The 16,256-nt window shown below is 55.2% G+C and overlaps 1 protein-coding gene across 1 annotated transcript; it reads left to right on the top strand.

Moving 5' to 3' along the window:
• The first annotated feature begins 3,442 nt into the window (after positions 1 to 3,442).
• On the top strand, positions 3,443 to 14,953 carry CSUI_001791 (tetratricopeptide repeat-containing protein). The gene is made up of 11 exons (XM_068061995.1): positions 3,443 to 4,837; positions 5,512 to 7,081; positions 8,123 to 8,186; positions 9,038 to 9,096; positions 9,921 to 10,027; positions 10,413 to 10,534; positions 11,258 to 11,354; positions 12,061 to 12,194; positions 12,793 to 12,973; positions 13,611 to 13,672; positions 14,329 to 14,953. Exons 1-11 carry the CDS (start codon positions 4,300 to 4,302, stop codon positions 14,455 to 14,457), a joined length of 3,063 nt encoding a protein of 1,020 aa, XP_067926035.1. The 5' UTR covers positions 3,443 to 4,299; the 3' UTR covers positions 14,458 to 14,953.
• Positions 14,954 to 16,256: the final 1,303 nt, after the last annotated feature.

Here is a 16,256-nt window from a genome sequence, read left to right on the forward strand (position 1 = left end):
CACCTCAGACAATAGACAGTGAAGCACCATAATCAGCTTCCCGACAGCGGAGCATCTCTGTAGGTCTGCTTCGGGCATTTTGGGGGGAGGTACTGATATCTTTTGCTATCGGCGAACCGATGACCACTAACCGACGCACACAAGTCACCACATTGCCGTTGACTCCACAGATCACCGCATTGTACCAGGAGACGGATACTGCACACCACACTGCCGTAACTGTAGTCTGTGAGTTCCGCTCTACAACAGCACTGACTGTGCACCAGTCTGCGAAGAGATGACAGGGCGTGTTAACTGCTGGGCTGCGGCGAGGCCGATGCTGGCGGCACCCCGGCCTACCGTCAGACAACGTGGTGCGTTCAAATGAACACGGCAAGTGACAACACCATGAGAGCGCACGTGGCTGGGAAGACAACCAGCAGGTAGAGCCACAGCCTGACGGCGCCACCTTGCACCTTACTGGTTCACATGGAGATGCGAGCATGCCTACCAGGGATTCTTGTTCTCCTCTGCCTCGGACTTTCGCGTGAGTTCTTCCTGTTGGGAACAAGTTTGTGAATGCATACTTCGTTACGGGACGTTGAGGGGGCCTCACCTTTTCTTCTGGCGACAGTTCTGCCGTCACGGGCTTTTCCGGTGAGGGACGTTCTGCTGGCGGAGCAGCCTCTTTCTTCTCTGTCGGCCCGCGAGCCGGTCTCTCAGCCCTAGCTTCCTCGGGTGCGGTTCTCTCCGGAACCTCCTCGGGCGTTACTTTTTCTTCTGGGACCTCCTCCGGGGTCACTCTTTCTTCTGGAACCTCCTCGGGGACCTTCTCCTCCGGAACCGCCTCTGGAACTGGCTCCTCCGCACCCTCTTCGGGGGCCTCCTCCTCCGGCGCAGAGGGCGCTGGGGGCGCCTGTTCACCCTCGACTTCCCCGAGAGGTCGGGTGACCACCTCCGGTCGAGGACGTCGGAGACACTCCGGGCACTCTAGAGCGTCGGGGTCGTACGGGCGGATGAGTGCTGCAATGCACCATACGCACCTGAAAGCCTCTTTGCTTTTAACATTTCCCTGACGATTTCGGTTCTTTCGCGGGCAGCCTCTTCTTCGATTTCCTTGATTGACTTCTGACATTGCGTGTCGCCGGGGATATGTTGACATCTTCTACTGGGTATGTCCTTACCTCAAGGTCTTTTCGCGCATTGGACTGAAACACTGAAGTGGAATGACTCTACCCCAACCTTTGTCGCGGGCATGCCAAAGTCTTCACTTACGAGCAGTGGCTGTTTCCTTCTGTCGGTCCGACAAGCTCACGTTGTTTAGCAGCTTCTGCACTTCCTTCGCAAGGAAGGTTAGCTCAGACAGCTCCTGCAAAAAAACACGGGCATGAGCTTTGCACCATCCGAGATGGCCGTCTTTCACACCTTCTCCAGTAGATTCTGTTCTGCGTCAGCTTCAGCCTCCCAGACCCTTCTCCCTCCTGTGCGCATCGTAACGGCAGAGTTTTGCTGACAACTGCAGTCGAATGCTATGCATACACCACTTTATACCTGGCAGACGTACAACCCCTGTTCCGACGGATTCGAAACTCGTCACCTGCAGTTCAGAAACGTGGCTACACAAATGATGACTCCCGAAATACTTGCGCGGAAGCACACCAACCAGGCCTTGTCCGATGCGGGGTTGGACGTTGTTGAAATCGAAATGTGCACCAGCAAAGGAGGCCAGCAAGGGAAGGGCCGCCAGCGCGGCCTGGATTGATCGTGCCATTCGGAATGCTATACTTTGGCTTTGTGCGAGGACCACCCATCAACCGGAGATGTATTGGACCCGCTGCACCCACCTGGCTGGACCCGGCCTCGTTTTGTCCTGACGGCTGTACGGACACCGTAGCTGCGACGACGACTACAACTTCTGAGTGAATCAGTACCAGCCCAGCAATGACTACGACAAAAGAACGCACTGTGTCCTACATCTGAACGCACAAGCGTGGAAGAGTTCGGCATACGGCAAGCGGCAACTTCTGTAGCTGTTTTGGAGCACTGGGTGTCGTCACTCATCGGTACAGCCTGCGCCACTCGGACTGACTCCCTTTGGTAACCAGCTGGAAATTCTTGCGGGATCTTCGTGGAAGACCGCCGGCTTACTTCGACGTCTGAATAGCTGCTCTCACTCCACTGATACACTTCCGGATGGAAGTCTAAGACGAAACAGCTATCATACATACCCCATACTGGCATGTATCGCTTGGCCACTATGCACCGTACAGTCTGGGACCTTGTTGAGCGATGCATTATCCAGCTGGTCAGCACCTCTTCTCGAAGTGAGGAACTATTAGTGTGGGCAACACATTCTGTTTCTACAGGGCAGCACGCCGTGGTTACGCTTGACTTCACTTGGAGCTAATCTTGCCCGCGCAGACCCGAAACAATCCGTCCTACGGCTGGTCTCAAGCCGGCAGTCGAGGCCTGGACTCTCTGAGGTGTAGCGGAACAAGCTGTCAAACAGGGCTCTCTAAGCGTCTCAACCACGGGCCACCTGCCTGGTCAATCGGGACTAAGATAACGAAGAGGGTTTCTTGATAACAGCTTTCTTTTATTTGAACGCGAGCTCGAACTGGAATGCGAGGCGCAGGGACACCTCGAAACCCCAGTGCTGTGTCGCCTAGTAGCTCCCTCCTCAAAACACCGAATAACCGGCTTAATAAGCTATACGGCGGATTCATTTTGGAGACACGACAGCAGGCGATTCAGAACAAGCATCCTTTGCTTCGGGCGGACTTGGGCTTTACAATGAGGAGAGTGGGCCTCCTCTCCTGCGCAGGTGCCACTCCTGGCAGCACGGAGGGCTCTTTCCGCACTGTGGAGAACAGGTATCAGGGACTATACAGATCGCCTCAGACCGCACACCCGTAGCGGCAGCCACGTACTGCCCTCACCGTCCGCTTCACCCGACAGCGTGAAGCCTAGGTGGATGACCTAAGAGAGAAACCCGAGGACATCTTGGGACAGATGAGAGAGATTGCCGAGTAGGGAGAGGGGACAGCCCACGTTCGGCTATTCAATCTAGTGTGTGGCACGTAGTGGCCCCCTGTGAGCCGCGACCTTAAGGAAGCTGCTCCTCGGCTTCCTTGTTGGTACTTCGATAAATCTTGCAAAAACAGAGCTTGCGAGGTCTTGTTTCCGCTGTCACCTGTCTTCGTCTCGCCAGCGTCAGTGTCGAACCCGTCTGAGATGGATGCTTGCGCTTCCGGGGTGCAGTGTTTGTCGTCACCACTGACCTTAGCAGCCGCATGGGCTTCACCACACGCCCCGTTTTCTCTTTGACTTCGCCGCTCAGAGTGTGCTGAACGATTACGCAAGAAAGATAGTGGGGCGGCTTCTACGCAGGAGTGTGCATGTCGCCGCAGCTGCACGCAAGCGTGTCTCCCCTCCCGGGACAGTGTCACGGCTGGCGCGGTCGGCTAGCTCCGGCCCGGAATTTCAACCACCAATTGCGAGTGACTGGTTGAGCCTCCATTGAAGTCGCTTCCTTCGCCGTAATATTGCTTTCATCTGGTTCTGACATCAGAGTGTGAAGGAGCTGATACTCTGGGACGCTGACGGATGTCACTAGCGCCTCCTACAAGACACATCCACAAGGACCTAAAGAATTGGCAAACCCTCGACGCAGCAGCACATACTAGCCGATCCTCGCGCGGCGGGTGTCTGCGCCTGCTGCCTTCAGGGGACGGTTGCACCGCCATGGCGAAGCTGCTGTGAGCGGGACCCGACCGACTGCTTCGCAAAGAGGACCTGCCGCAGCCGAACGAAGCGATCTTCGCGTCAGTGACTAGACAAGGGCAGTTAGTACACCGAGCTGTGAAGGGTCCGCATGTATATGAAACGATAAGCTGGCAGCTGTGCGGGCGTCTCGCAGAAGGGACAAGTCCGCCCTGGAAGGTGCGTTCAGGACTCTCGGTGACATGTTTCTTCCGTTAGCTCTCTTCGCTTGTCATTCCTTCAATAATGTACTGTATCCGTAGTGGGCCGCATGCAGTTTATGGCTTGCCGTCACCAGCAGGAATTTGCTGACAGCCGGAAAGCGACACAAGGACTGTAGCAGAGGCTGGTCGGTGTAATGGCTGTCTCTCCCGCTGCGTTTTTCTTTGGCTTTCTTTCTGTGGGACGGGTGACTTGTGAGAGGGTCGTTCGTACGCAGGCTCACTCTTACCTGGACGTCACGGGAACCCCGTAGAAGCACGGCGCTATCGTGGTTCGTGGGTCATGCACACGGATTGTCTCCGATAGCCCATTTCCAATCTTCTTTTTGCCGGTTCAATGACAAGCCACATCGACCGTTCTCCGGCAGCGGCCTGCTCCGTGGGTTCTAGCCGTAGAGACTTGGCAAAACCATGTCCGGGCAGCGCGGGGCGGAAGAAGCTGGAGCAGCAGGCGCGTCTGCTCACTATCGACTTGCAAGGCGGACGGCGGGCAGACACTCCAAGCAGCGATGTTCTGGACCGCACTAGTGTGTGTTCATCGGTACTAGAGGATACCGGCCGTCATCGGTATGCGGTGTCCACCTCTTCCTCCGCACCGAGGGGCACCCCGTATTCGACGCGGTCAGCGCCTAACCTCCACCTAGGCAGACCCGAAAACTCTGGGTGCGTAGAAACAGCTGATTATTCCTCCTCAATCAGCAGCCGATCCAGGGAACGGAGATCAGACAACACTGCAGCCTCCACCAGGTCGCTTGTCAGCTCATTGTTGATGCCGGATGGAGTAACAGTGCGCGCCCCGGCGACGTTGGGTATTTCGTCTGGCGACCCCATCGGTACACATATCCTTAAGAGACGGACAAGTTGTCTCACTTCCGGTGAGCGCAGTGCAAGCGATTGTTGAGGGAGAGCCGAAGTATTGGGAGCGCAGCGGAGGCTGTCGTTTTAGGGAAAGCTAAGTATCCATCATCTTCGATCTCTCTTCTGCTTGTCGAGACGAATCTTGTGACTTGCGTCTTCTCGTCCAACAGAAGGAATCTGCAGTTCCGTGTGTTGCGACCCGTTGGTTGGCAGTGCATATCAGAAGGGACATCCCTTCTGAAATGCATTGCCAGTATCCCCACCCCGAGCGGGTGGCGTGCCCTTTTGGTGTGGATGCCTGTGCTAGTTTCCCATTCTCTCACACAACATGCGAGATTTCTATGTCTAATATGCTGTCTTCTGCCGAGGCGCCTCTGGTCTGCGTTTCTCAACTTCTTCATCAATAAAATGCTTAGGCAGGAGGACCAAACAGTTGCTCAGCGGCAGTGCGGGAGTGATTGATTATCTAGGCACATATTCTTTCATGGCGCTCATGGGAGCACCGCTGTTGTCTTCTTTCTGGCCCATTTTGTGGGCCGCGTTAGCCGGACACACTCTCCCCGCACTCCCGTCGCAGCTGCAGTTTCCACGGACCCGACACGGCAACACAAGTGTGTGCGTAGTTCAGTTCGCATTCGTGCTGTGCGGATGTAACGCGTGCAAACCCGTTTCCTTCTTCCTGATTCCTCAGAGACGTTTTCGCCTGCCGGCCCGTTCACCTCCCGTCTGAATTTATCGCTCCACCGGCGGTCGCTGAACTCCACGTGGCACCAGACTTTCCGGTCATCTGCCGCAACGCAGCGCACGCGACGGCCGCGCCGCCCGGCGGATTCCGAAAATGACCTTTTACCGAAGTTAACTGCGTTCTCCCCTTCTCTGAATCGCGCTCTTAGTCAAGACGCTGCTCTTTTTCCCATTCGCACGTCGAGCGACTCTGTCTCTTCTCCGTCATCTTCTCGCGTGGGTGGCACTCCTGCAAGCGAACTTCCGTCAGAGACGCCTCTTACATCATCAGGGCTCTTGCAGGTCCCTCATGTGGCAATCGCGCCGAACAAACAGGTAAACACCTCTACATCTCCGGCAGGAAGCGCCGACGATAGCAGTTTTGCTTGTGCTGGGCGACCTCCGACTGCGTGCGTAGTACTACGCCTTCCGCCCGCGGAAGGCGATCTTGCGCAGCCGGCTCGGCTCAGTTCGGACCCGCCTCCTGCACAGGAAGCTGGTTTCTCATTAGATGTCGGCGTCCCTACACCTGTGAGCGGACTGGACTCCAGAAACTCGGGCCTGCTTGCTCTTGCGGAAGTCACTAGAGAATGGACTGAGACTCCCGAGCTTTTTCGAGAAGGGAGTGAGAAGACTCAGAGCAGTGTAGAACACGAGTTCTTTCCGGGACATGGAGCGTTGCTGCTGGAGGAGGAGGTGAGAAAGGAGACAGCGAAGTACGAGGCCGAACTCAAAAAAAATCCGAGAAGCGAAGACGCTTTGTATCAGTTAGGGGTTCTGCAGTTCCGAGATGGAAAAGCAGAATTGGCGATCCAGCGTATCAGCGAGTTCCTCCGCTCTCCCGCGGTTTCTGTACGAAGTGGAGGTGACTTGTCAGAGCCGTTGGCTCTTCCCGCTAGCGAAGGAATCGTCGACTGTGAACATGAAGGGGTGTCGGGCGAGCGGGAATCACGGAGGTGGGCCAGGGCATCGGATCGTGAAGACAACGAAGCGGTAACGAAGGAATCGTCGAGGCATCCCTTGACGAGAGCGCTCCCGGTTGCCCCTGATGCGGAACACGAGGGACAGGCCGCACACATAGCAGAGGGCACGCCGTCCAAGCAAGAGGACAAGAGGGACGAATACGCAGATCAAGGTGAGGCCTGTGAAACCAAGACAGCGGGTGGGCGTTCTAAGGAAAAAGAAGAACTTCCCCGTAGAGGATCGGACGCTGAAGGAGGCCTCTTCCTTGCGGGGCAGAAGGGGCGCCAGAGAGATAAACTCGCGGTTGACAAGGAAGCGTCGCTCGACGGTGCTTTGCAGGGACAGCAGAAGGACGGGAACAACGGAAGGGAGGCCTTGCATTCCCGGTTTGGGAGGGCCGTCCCCATTCAGAAGCTCTTCAACGTCATTCTTGACCGGCGTTCGCAACTTGACAGACGGGCCAAGGACATACTCGCCGGCTGGGGACCTCCTGTGTACTTGCAGCTGGAAAAGCTGCTCGGCCACCTTTGGTTTGAACAAGAGAACTACGCTGAAGCCATTCGACACTATTGGCGGTGAGCAGCCGTTCGGACTATGGTACTTGTTCAGCACTGCGTCCGTGGACTTCACAGGTTAGCGTCGTCCATTTAGATGCCTGGCTCTGTTCGCGAGGTGATGATGCTTGTTCACGAGACAGATGGTGGTATCAGTCGCGGCGGTTCCTCGAGAGCATCAGGGGTTATCCATCCATTCTCTAAAACGTGAGCTTTTGACACGCTCACAAGATTTTCATACTCCAGCAGTTTTGTTTTATGCACTTCCTGGTACGCAAGCTTTAGGGGCTTTTGTCGGTGGGCGGTGGACATGTCCAGGGAGAGTGGGCAAGGTTTCTGTAGCAGGGGCGGCGTTACGCGGCTCCCTCTGGCTGCGGGACACCCTGCACCTGTGTGCATCTGGCCTGCGTAAGAAAAGTGTCGCACACAGTAAGCAGGCATGCGTTGCAGTTGTGCAGTGTGCAGGACCTTGCACCTTGCAGTTGCGGGGGGCTTGCCAACAAATTGCAGCATACTAGGTTTTGATTGACGCGATTTACGGACATCTCGTCGCAGTCATTTCCGGAAATGTTCAGTCAGGCGGTCTAGTATTCTTGTGATTCGAACAAGGAACATGATTTGACCGGCGTCCGACCTGTAAATCAGTTCGCAGACACGTGGGGAGGGGACATGCCAATCTATTCCCGGGTCCGTTCTGTATCTGCACTTCGGATAGTCTCGCTTTTCGTACTCAAACACCTCACAACAACAGATCTGGCTCACCTCTAGCACTGCATCCGTTTCGCAAGTGCGGTTTGAATGATCTTGTTAGTCAGCCGGTGGTGCGACATGAAGGTAGTCAGTTGTAGTGGTGCGTACTGGATTGTGAAGCCTGGGGCGCGGAAACCGAGTTGCAGCGCTTGGTCTCCGCCAATCCATGCGAGCCCACTCATTCCTCCGCCATTCTGTAGGACAGCGCATACTGGCTCTCCACTGTCTTCACTCCTCTGATTGGTGTGCCTCAACTGCGGGGCTTCTTTGCCACGTGCTGTCCCTGACAGTGCTGGTGTCTTGCTCGCACAGATGCGTCGACATTTGCCCTGACGATGCGCAGCTGTTCACCAACCTTGGCCTCGCGTACTACGAGGTGAGATGCAATTCAGATGACCAGGGCAGGCTCAGTATTTGAGTCTTCTGACTTCTGCCACCACAGCTGTTGGCCGGTTATCTGCATATGCGCACTCTGATGCTCTGCCCGTTTGTGGATGGTGGCGGAGACCAGGAGCGGGTGTGCTGCAGTCGTGTGCGAGACAGTGTGGTGTGGTCTTCAGCCCTCCTGACTTTCGTGGCATCTCATTAGGCTGAAGCGGAAGCGGAACACAGAATTAACAGTTCCTGGCGGGGACCGCTCTTACCTTGACAGCTTTACTTCGGCAATACTCCACAGACTAGAGTAATCGTGAAGGAGGGGCCCTTCGCTAGGAGGGGGCGGCAGAAGCTGAACTAGTCATTCCGTCGCGAAGGCACTGGACCAGGTGCTTTCGTGTTTCCAACCAGTGTTGGTCAGTCCAGCACGCTTTTCGATCACGTGTTTTAGGGTGTACAGGTGTTGGTTGATATGGTGACTGAAAGGACACGGAAGTTCAGGCGCTGCCGTTCATTTTGATTGTCGCCCGATGTACACGGCGACTGCCGGCGGTTTTATGCGAATCCATAGTTGTCTTGCCACTCCGATGCCCTCGGTGCTTGTGCGGCTACTGTACCCGCGGGGCAGCCGATAGTCGCTCAGACGAGGGTGAAAAAAACCAAGCAGCGTCAGCAAGAAAAGGGCGCCCGACTGTTGCCAGCTGACAGTCCGACAGGACCCCATCAATCGCACACTTCGGGCAGACAGTTGCACAGATATGTCTACGTTGTTCGCAAGAGGGGCGTACCCGAAATTCAGACGTGGGCGATGGCCGAGGAGAATTTGTTGCGTACTACTGTTTCCTGCTACAGATGTCGGCGATGAAGGAGGCGACCGCAGCATTCGAGCACGCTATCAGGCTCAACGAAAGGTATGGAGTTCTAGGCTTCTGAAGGTACTTTCGTAAGACCTTGTCTTCCCTAGGAAATGAGAAATGCCGGCGCTGACCTAATATGGTGACTGAAAGGATACAGAAATTCAGATGCTGCTATTCGTTTTGGTTGCCGTCCGATAGGATAGGATAGCGCGTTTCTACCCGCGGTTGCGTCGGTTCCCGGTGCCACTTCGGCGGCATTCTATCCTCCGTTCTGTTCCCTTGTATCAGTTCCTTGTTACGTCTTGTTCTCTCTCTTGTCGGCAGGTGCTGCGGTACTGTGCTCAGAGTCCAGTGTGGGTAGTGGTACGGTGGCGTTTTGTTTACACTCTCCGTCACTGCTGCTGCGGAACCGCTCACTCAGGAGACAGCTTTTGTCCCGTCGCGGACGAGCTTTGCTTCTGGGTTTCTGAGGCCCAACGGAACGCTGTTCCGAGGTCCGTACCGCTGCTGTATCGACAGACCACCAGGTTTCTCCTCAGAGTTGTGGTGGGCCAAGGCTGACTGCCTCGCTGGGCTCCTGGTGTTCGCTGTTCCGCGTTGTGAAGAGGCCGTACACCTTGGAATTGTCTAGACTCTTTGCACTTCATTACTCGATGCAGTGAGACGCGTTGCTGAGCACCGACCCTCTGACGTACGCAGTTTCGTTGTTGTCTCTCCACGGTTGGCGTTTTTAGTTTATGCAACTGGACAGCATGTGCTTCTCGAGTATCGGCTGGCAGCCCCCTGTTGTTTTTGACGATGAAGTGTTGTTCGCCTGAACTTGAAAGCGTGCCCGTGCGTCAGGTGCCTCTCCTTCCCTGTTCCTTTCTATCGTGCAGAGATGTTACTGCCCTGAGCGTTTTGGCGATGCTTCTCATGGACGAGTTCGCTGAAGAGGAGGAGGAAAAGCTCAGAGTGCTTGAAGAGCAGGAAGAAGAGGTCGTCTGTGAGTTGGTAGTTACGTGCAGCCGTGGCGTGTCAGCGGGTTTCCGTTTGCTATTGTAGCCGACTCCCTGCGCTCACTAGGGGCGCAAGGCAGGTCGTGGAGAGCTGTCTTGTTGTCTTAGTGGCCTTTTCTCTCCCACAAGTTTCACATTAGGATCTCCTTTGGCACTTGAATGCCCTGGCTTAGAGACGTGTTGGAATTAATGTACACAGTCCGTGTGCTAGCACTGTCGAAATGGAAGTACCGAGAGAGAGCGCCTTCTCTCCCCGAGCATGTGTGTCAGTCAGGCGCTGCATTTGTCAAGTTTCTGCATAGCTAGCGGGACGTGTAGGCAGACCTGTATGCGCACCCTCTTCCGCCGTTTTGCTGTGCTTACCGTACACAGTGCCGACAGACGAGGATCGTCTGAAACATCTGCGCGAAGGGACGGAAAGATGCGTCATGATGCTGAGGAAGTGCTTGGAGATTGACGGAAACAACATTCTCGCACAGCTCCATCTAGCACAGGTCGGCTTGCCTTGTTTATAGTAGTATTCCATTGTTTCTCGTTCATTTTTTGTAAGGACGTAACCGTGGCGGTTCTTTACCGCTGGAGATGCTTTGCTTCGAGAAACCGGACTGGAGGGCGCAGAGATCTCCAGCATCTTTATTCTGTCTGCACGAAGTAGCGCGCCTACTTGTGCTTTCTGTGGGGCTCTCACCGCAGGCGGCTGTTTTCCGCTTGTGCTCCCAGAGACTAAGCGCGGTGGGGAAGTGAGAGTCTGTTGCTTGGCGGGTGACCCCAGGACCATCTCGCCTCAGCAGTTTGCGGTACCTTATTGCTCTTTAGGCACTGACCTCGGGGGAGGTAGCGTGACAAGAGACTCTCACTCTATAGCGCGATCAGAGTGTAGCGCGACGGAATACTTCTGTTTAGCTCGAAATGATACATTGTAAATTCTCTCCGTCAGATGTGCCCGTTCTTGGCTCCGTGCGTGTGAGCCGTTCGCAAAGCGCACAACCGGCTATTAGTGCCGTAAGGTGGTGGTTTGGTGCATTCCATGCCGATCATACAGACGGATACAGATTGCAGGAACCTGGCAACAGGAGTAAGCTCTCTATGGTGGTAGTGCGACACAGAGTGTGTCTGACACAAAAAACTACCTTATCTTACCGCCTGCGTCAAGGGGAACTTTCTGTTGGAATACGGCCCCACATGCACGTGTGCCAGTGTCTCTCGGGTCTGCTCAGGTGTATATGTATCGCGAGGAGTGGGAACGGTGTGAGGAAATTTTCGAGGCCTTGCTGAAGGAGAATGCCGACGACACCCATATTCTCAACAATCTCGGTAGGCTTTCGTGAGAGGAGGCACTGTAGTTTGTCGCATAGAGTTGTGTCCAAGGCGGGGCTTCGTCTCTAGCCGTGCGCACGTGTCTGGAGGTGATGTCAGGCGGAAGGCACGTTCACACAGAAATCACAGGTGTATGTGTCTGTACGTCGCCGGTGCGTCCGCGTTTGGAGGAAGGGTCTTTCTCTTCCTGAAAGCAGTAGAAAGTAATCAAAAGCATTCTTGTTTTTGTTTTTAGAGTGCACGGTACTGGCCAACTTACGATTGCGCGGAGCGCGCTCTGAGAGGGGTAGAGCATCCGGGGCCTGCTTCGCCAGTCCCGGCTGATGTGAAAGTGGGTTTCGTTGTGGAAGACAATACCAACATTAGCTCGCTGCCGGTCCGTTACATGGGACTGCCACCTGGGAACGCGCAGGTGGCCGAGCTGTCGTGAACTTCTCATTCATTCTTGTTCCGCTGTCATGGCATACCACTCGCTACCGACGGACAGTTATCCAGGGTGAGCGCGCGGACCGGCGACGGTTTTGCACCAGGTTAGGTTAGTGCGTGCTGTCCAGTCGTTCCTCCGACCGTTGAAGTTCTGCTTGGCCTCCGCGCATCAGGGGGGCGCGGAAACCGCGTTCCCCAAAGAAGTCTTTGATCTCTGGTCTTCTTCCAGATTCCGGCTACAGCATAGGTGCAGCTGCACTCTCTTTTTTCTATGCAGGCCAAGTTGCGCTGCACAAAGGTGACACGCAGGGAGCGCGTAGGCTTCTCGGAAGGGTTCTTGAAATTAATCCGAAAGACGAGCTGGCCCACATGCACATGTGCGAGCTCCTATGCAAAGACAATGAACCGACGGTAGGGTTTTCGCGTGCCCACCTGGCGTGCCATGAAGATGGGAGTAATTGCAATGAGACACCTCTGTGTGTGTGCTTAGATTCGGCTGTCGTGTTCCTGGGTCGTGTGTAACGTCTTACTAGGACATGGGAATCAGTCTGCATGATATGTGACCATGCTGGCGCGTGTAGATGAGGAAAGCAGCCACCCCGAGTTGTCTTGCCGCAGGCCGCGCTCAAGGCGTTGCTAGTTCGCCACTGGAATACATACAGCTCACCCGAAGAAAAGCGGGCCAACCCAGTTTGTCCAAGCTCGTCCTCGTGTTCCTGTGTTGGCTGGCGGTGTCTGGGCGCCCTCCGAAAGCTGCACATCGACGCTTGGAGCACGACGGTTGTTTTGTAGAACTTCCGACCCCCTTCCCCCAAAGGAACCGCGGGTTCAGGTTTCCTCTTCCGAGTTCTACCACATGCCACTGACTAGCGAGCCTGAATGTCCTGTTGTTACTCAGTCATCCACCTCTGCTTTCTGTCGTGCTTTTTGCTTGTAATTCATGCTTTGATGCGACAACGAGTCGTTGACAGCTCGTTGATCGGTCGCCTGGTCCGTTGTGTCTGTGCAGCTTGCCCTGGAGCACTTCAAACTCTGCTGCGAGTCCTCGCCTGACAGCGTTTCCTTGCATGCGACATGCGGGCTTCCACTGTGTGAGGTGGGGAAGGAGAAGGAAGTTATCGCGGCGTATACAGACTTCATAAAAAAGCACCCCGGCAGCGCCGCAGCCCGGGCCTTCAAGAGATCTTTGGGTACGAAAGTGAGGGTTTCGACTGCTGCAGCAGTAGTAAACACTGCTCATGGGTTTGGTTGTGTTTTTCTCCCCGATTAGCATCTACCCGGCTTTACGTGATTGTGAGTGAAGCCGCCGGGAAGAGCTTGATCCGATGCCTATCATACGGACGGGAATTGCTTTTCACCTGTCTTCGACATCATGCTCTTCGTGAAACGCTAAAAGGGGTAGAGGAGGGTCAGATGCTAGCTAGCATCTTGAGACGTATAGCAGCAGCTGTGTACTTCGGTGAAACTCCGCAACTTGTTAGTGAGCAGTGAGCCCAGCCAACCGAGATCGCGAGGAACGTTCTTTGAGAGAGCAGAGAACGGGTGTGTGAGCACAGAGCTGCAACGTCAGGGTCTAAACTAATCAGCGTTACGGGTGTAGCGCGGGTTCAGCAGGGGTGCGCGTGAGCAGAACACTGAATCGCCCGTGGCTCTTGAGTCACTGCCGAGCCAGTTAGTGCTCCACACTCTTCTTGAGGTATTGGGGCACATCGCCGACCCCCGGGAACTTGCCGGAGCGGGAGGTGCACGTGTGCACCAATGCTCGTTAACATCCGGGCACTCTCCGATAAGCAGGGAAGAACTCACTCGCTGTTTTTGTTTTTGTAGGAAGCATCGGAGAAGACGTCGGCTTTTTCGAGTCTACTACAATCGTTATCTTCATTGTTCTGGTAAGGTCGCGAGTGCTGGAGAGACCTGTATTTACCGGTCTCTTTCACTCCCGAAAGCGGTGCCTTCGGTGGCGATCAGATACAGGCGTCTCGGGGGAGGGCGAGTGCCTGATGTCGTCTTTTTATCGCACATCGTGCAAAAGCGCTTACGAAAAAACGTCATAAAGCTCAGGGTGGCACTGTCATGACATTCGGTGGCGGAGACAGGCTCGCTACCACGCTTCGCTCTTTGCTGCAGGGTGGCATTTTCGAGGCTGAAGGGGTGTACGCGGTCGGCGTGTCACAAGCTGGCCGACTGGCTCTCAGCATTGTTGATCGCTCACACCTCTGAAAGTGTCTGGGCTTCTTGCCTGGTCAAGTGGTACCCCTGAGTGCGCTCTCAAAGCTGTTGCTGATGTTTCCATGGTTCCTTGACGTCCGGCCCTCGTGCAGGAGCTTAGAGCACATGTGAGCTTTCGTATGCCAGCGGCGGTACCGCCCACTCTCCAGCCCTTGGACACAAGTGTCCAAGGGCTGGAGAGTGGGCGGTGCTTGTGTCCTTTTGTGGCCAGTCGTGTGTTCTGATCTGCGGCCGACCTTGCCTTCCCCTGAACGCGTTGTGAGCTGCCTTTCTGCAAGAGTAACGTTGCTCTGCCTCGGCACTTGTGTCTTTACAGCCAATCGTCCTCCTGATTGTTCTTCTTCTAGCGTGCGCGCACTTCTTTTCCGTCTGGCCTGCCTCGGATGCCTCTCAGCAGAGCTCCCCCTCACGGGCTGTCTCATACTCCGACCACTCCGAGTTGTAGACGTTTAAACTCCAGGGATTGACAAGTGGTGTATACACTGCTACTCAATCTCTAGAGCTGGAACGAGGCTCTGTTTTAGCGAGGTCTCCCTCGCTCGCGGCCCGCGCCGCTCGGGATTGTTTATACGTACGACCTGCGTACGCGCCGGCGTGTACACAGGTCGTGCTTATGAACACATTGACTGGCGCGGCAGGGAAGTGGTGCTTTCTTCGTGAAGACTGGTGGTCCCCCGTTTTGTTTGGTTTCATCAATCTGTTGACAGTGGTGCGGCAGAGAAGGTATCTGATTAACCTCGTGATGTGTCCCTGGCTCAGATGTTTCCAGCTCACCGCCTCTCCGAACTGCTTCCGAAGTGACAGGCAGTTTTTTCGGCGCGTCCTACCCTCTTGGTGGATTCACGAAGTGGAACCGGTCTCTGTCACATGCGTCCCTTGTGTACGTGTAGTTGGGTCTTTCCCGTACGAGACTTAGACCACGCCAGGACAGAAAGCGATTACCCGCTGCGTCGAGGAGACATCCGCAAAATCAAGCAAGGTTCCCCAAGGGAGGCTGTATCTAGCTTTTGTGTAATCCGGGCATCACTTCATGCGCCGCTCGAGTTACCTAACCCCCCGTCTCATGCATGTGTGGGAAGCGAGCAGAACTGCGCGTTTTCCGGCGCATTCACGCTTGAGCATGAGCGGCCGTGTCTTGTTTGAAGAACTGCCTTAGCTAAAACTGTCAGTGCCCTTACGCCGCATCGTGTTTCCGCGGATGCACGTCGGACGACTTCGACGTTGCCCGCGTTTCCGAGCCTGTGGCAGGCGTGTCCCTATCTTTCGCTGGTAGACTCCAGCCACCTCCGCGGATATCAGGGATTTCGGGTGTGCCGACTTCATCAGGGCGCTCGAATTGCTCGCGCCTCTGTGGTGGCGTGCTGACGCGTTTCCTCCGGAAGATCCAATGCAGTGCGGGTCGTGCCATGTCGTTAATTGTGGTCTTATGCAATCATCCTAGCCGTCTGTCTGCACTGGTAGATTTGCCAAGTGCGAGAACTCTCTGCAGTTTCCTGGGCCATCCTGCCGGCGTTTTTAACGTGGAGCGTGATTGAAAGTTCAGATGTACTGTTGAGCCAGTTGTTTTGCTCCTTGTCCGCGGTGTGTTCATTTGTATTTACCTGAATCGGACCGTGCGCACGTGTCAGGGCCGGGTGTCAGGCCTTCCGGGAACTCTATACAGGTTTTTTGCTCTGGCGGGAGGTGAAATCAGGTTTTTGTGGCCAGCGCGCTGGAACTAGACGCATCTCGGGAGAGGTGCTCAGGCAACTCTTATGCGCATACGGAGTGAAGTAGGCGCACGTCCTTTGCGGACGGGTTTCGAAACGCTACAGGACAGCAAGAAGTAAGAGGTATTCAGGAAAAACGAGAGTCCCCTAACTGTCCGTGGAAAGTTCAAACCTTGTCCTCTGACGTAACTTAGAGTTTAGGGTTTAGCATCGCCGCAGCGAATCATCAGACTGTGGAAGCAAAGACGTCAGACGCAGCGGGATGAGGCGTGTGATGGGACCCGGAGACCCAGAAAAGCATTCTCGCACTAGTCCGATTGCAGAAAGGACATACCAATTGCGGCGCCTTTGGAGGCAGTTGGAGCAGGCCGTCGCCTGTTTCGAAAAAGCAGACCGGCCCGTACGGTCGCATCATCTGCAGAACTCTTTCACCGCGGCAGGAGCGTGTTGAGCGTGGTACAGGTCTACACTTCACTGTCGCATCTAGCCCTTCAAACAAAGTTGGTCTGGAGCGTTAGCACTTCCATGTAAGCGA

Source organism: Cystoisospora suis (assembly GCF_002600585.1).
Source record: "Cystoisospora suis strain Wien I chromosome Unknown contig_709, whole genome shotgun sequence".
Taxonomy (NCBI): domain Eukaryota; phylum Apicomplexa; class Conoidasida; order Eucoccidiorida; family Sarcocystidae; genus Cystoisospora; species Cystoisospora suis.

Bases quoted from the DNA above. Each gene is read 5' to 3' on its own strand.
- CSUI_001791 (XM_068061995.1), top strand. From the start codon at position 4,300: ATGACAAGCCACATCGACCGTTCTCCGGCAGCGGCCTGCTCCGTGGGT. The intron at 10,028-10,412 runs GTGAGTTGGTAG...TACCGTACACAG, and splicing joins GCAGGAAGAAGAGGTCGTCT to TGCCGACAGACGAGGATCGT. The intron at 12,974-13,610 runs GTACGAAAGTGA...TTGTTTTTGTAG, and splicing joins GGCCTTCAAGAGATCTTTGG to GAAGCATCGGAGAAGACGTC.